Source organism: Crocuta crocuta, unplaced genomic scaffold (assembly GCF_008692635.1).
Source record: "Crocuta crocuta isolate KB4526 unplaced genomic scaffold, BGI_CrCroc_1.0 scaffold179, whole genome shotgun sequence".
In the NCBI taxonomy this organism is placed as follows: domain Eukaryota; kingdom Metazoa; phylum Chordata; class Mammalia; order Carnivora; family Hyaenidae; genus Crocuta; species Crocuta crocuta.
In genome coordinates, this window is record NW_027551568.1 from 2,892,098 (window position 1) to 2,894,091 (window position 1,994).

The 1,994-nt window shown below is 62.1% G+C and overlaps 1 protein-coding gene across 1 annotated transcript in view; it reads right to left on the reverse strand.

Annotated features, from left to right (window-relative positions):
* CPZ (carboxypeptidase Z) overlaps positions 1-1,994 on the reverse strand; it is a 16,521-nt gene that overhangs the window by 11,366 nt on the left and 3,161 nt on the right. The window contains exon 2 of the mRNA XM_077750459.1: positions 1,683-1,895. Within this exon, the coding sequence (XP_077606585.1) occupies positions 1,683-1,895 (213 nt within the window). The remainder of the gene's footprint in view (positions 1-1,682; positions 1,896-1,994) is intronic.

Sequence of the window (1,994 nt, forward strand, 5' to 3'; positions counted from 1 at the left end):
GATGGATGGATGGATGGATGGATGATGGATGGATAGAAGGATGGATGGATATGTAGATGGATGTTTGGATATTTGGACATAAGGATGGATGGATGGATGGAAGGATGGATGGATGGGTAGGTGGTGGATGGATGGAGAGATGGTGGATGGGTGAGTGGATGGTGGATGGATGCATTGATGGATGGAAGAAAGGATGGATGGACAGGTAGATGGATGTTTGGGTATTTGGACAGAAGGTTGGATGGATGGATGGATGGATTGTGGATGGATGGTAGATGGAGGATAGATGGGTAGATGGTGGGTGGATGGATGGAAGGTGGATGGACAGGTAGATGGATGTTTGGATATTGGGACGGAAGGATGAATGGGTGGGTGGATGGATGGGTGATGGATAGAAGGATGGATGGACGATGGAAGGAAAGAAGGAAGGAAGGAAGAGTGGACTGTGGTTAGAAGAGAAGAGCAGACGAAGAGCCTGGCAGCCTGACTAACTGTGTGGCCTCACGCAAGTCACCTCTCTCCTCAGCCTCACGTTGCTCATCTAGAAAATGGCATCTCCTTTCCTGGCTGTATGCAGCCCCAGGACCTGTGACCGTGGGAGCAAACACTCACGTCCCTCCCGCCTTCTGAGGGTATAAATGATGCCAACGCTTCCCACAATGGTCACTTCCCTTGGCTTCTCACGGGGACACCCTCACCACATTCCAAAGCCACACATCAGTCTTCATCCCGGAGCAGCCCCACCAGCCAGAGGGCTGCGAGGCAGGGTGGTCTTTGGAGGCTGGAGCGGGGCTTTGGGCTCATGATGTCCATGCAGCCCGAACCACCGGGAGGGAGATCGGGCTGAGTGTGGCCGGCCCAGCGGAGGGGCCGGAGCCGCTGAGCTTCAGGTGGCATAATTTTCAGCAGTTAAGTGACCAAGGGTCCCAGTGCCTCACAGCGTCATGGGGACAGACCGGTTGAGGGGCAGGGCCCAGGGGGGGCTCCCGGCAGAGGCCAGAACCAGGCCCCTGGGCCCGGACAAGCCCTTGGTGCCCTGGAGAGGCTCGTGGTGGACTTCAGCTCAGCACGGGGCCCCCAGGCCGCCCGCGGGCCCAACCTCGAGACTGGTGTCACTATGAGTTCTTTCCAGCACCTGCAACAGCGACAGCTCTGCAGGGCCAACAAAACCCGGCATTTTCCATGTAGCTCTGCCTCATCTCAGCGCGGGACCACCACGCCTGGCGAGCTCAAGGGACTTGGACTTTTTAAATGGAAGCCGTCCTTCGTTCAGGTGGCTCTGGGATACCGCGTTCGCCAGGCAGCTCAAAGGAGCAAACGCAGTGCCGGGGGCCAAGCGCCGCACGCACCCGTCTGGGGTCCGGGTGCGCCAGGGCAAGGTGGCAAAAACAGCAGAGAGCACCGTCACACCTCCCCGGGGGCGCCCCGGGGCCCTGGCCTCTCTTCTCCCTGGCGCTCACTCCCCGGGGCCGTGCCCCCGGCTCCCACCACCCCCTTGAGTCCCAGCAGGTCCCGAGCCTGCGGCCACGTGCCCCAGGGCACTGAGCAGAGCACGGATGCGGCCTGCTCCCTGGCCTCCCGGCCCTGCTGTGACCAGGATCCCGCAGCCGGGCCTGCGCACCCCAAGCCGGACCGTAGGCCCAGAGCCCCTTCCCGGAAGCCGGCCTCTGCCACTGGCTTACTCAGCTCGTGCTGGCCGGGGCGGGCCGAGAACTCGATGACCAGCAGGTCCTTGCCATCAAAGCTCCGCCCTATGCTGTAGGTCTTGGCGACGTGGGCACAGCGGGCGGCCGTCCGCCGCAGCACGCGCACCATCTGGGCGTAGGAGTGGTGTGTGAAGTGGATGAAGGTCGGCGGCAGGCCCGAGGGCAGTGCCTCCTCCGCATCCAGGCCTCCTGGGGAAGAGTGGGGGTGTTGGGGGCGCCCCAGTTCCACGCCCTCGGCCAGCGCTCGCCCACCAGCGCGGCCGCCCACCCACTGATGGGCGCTCCGTC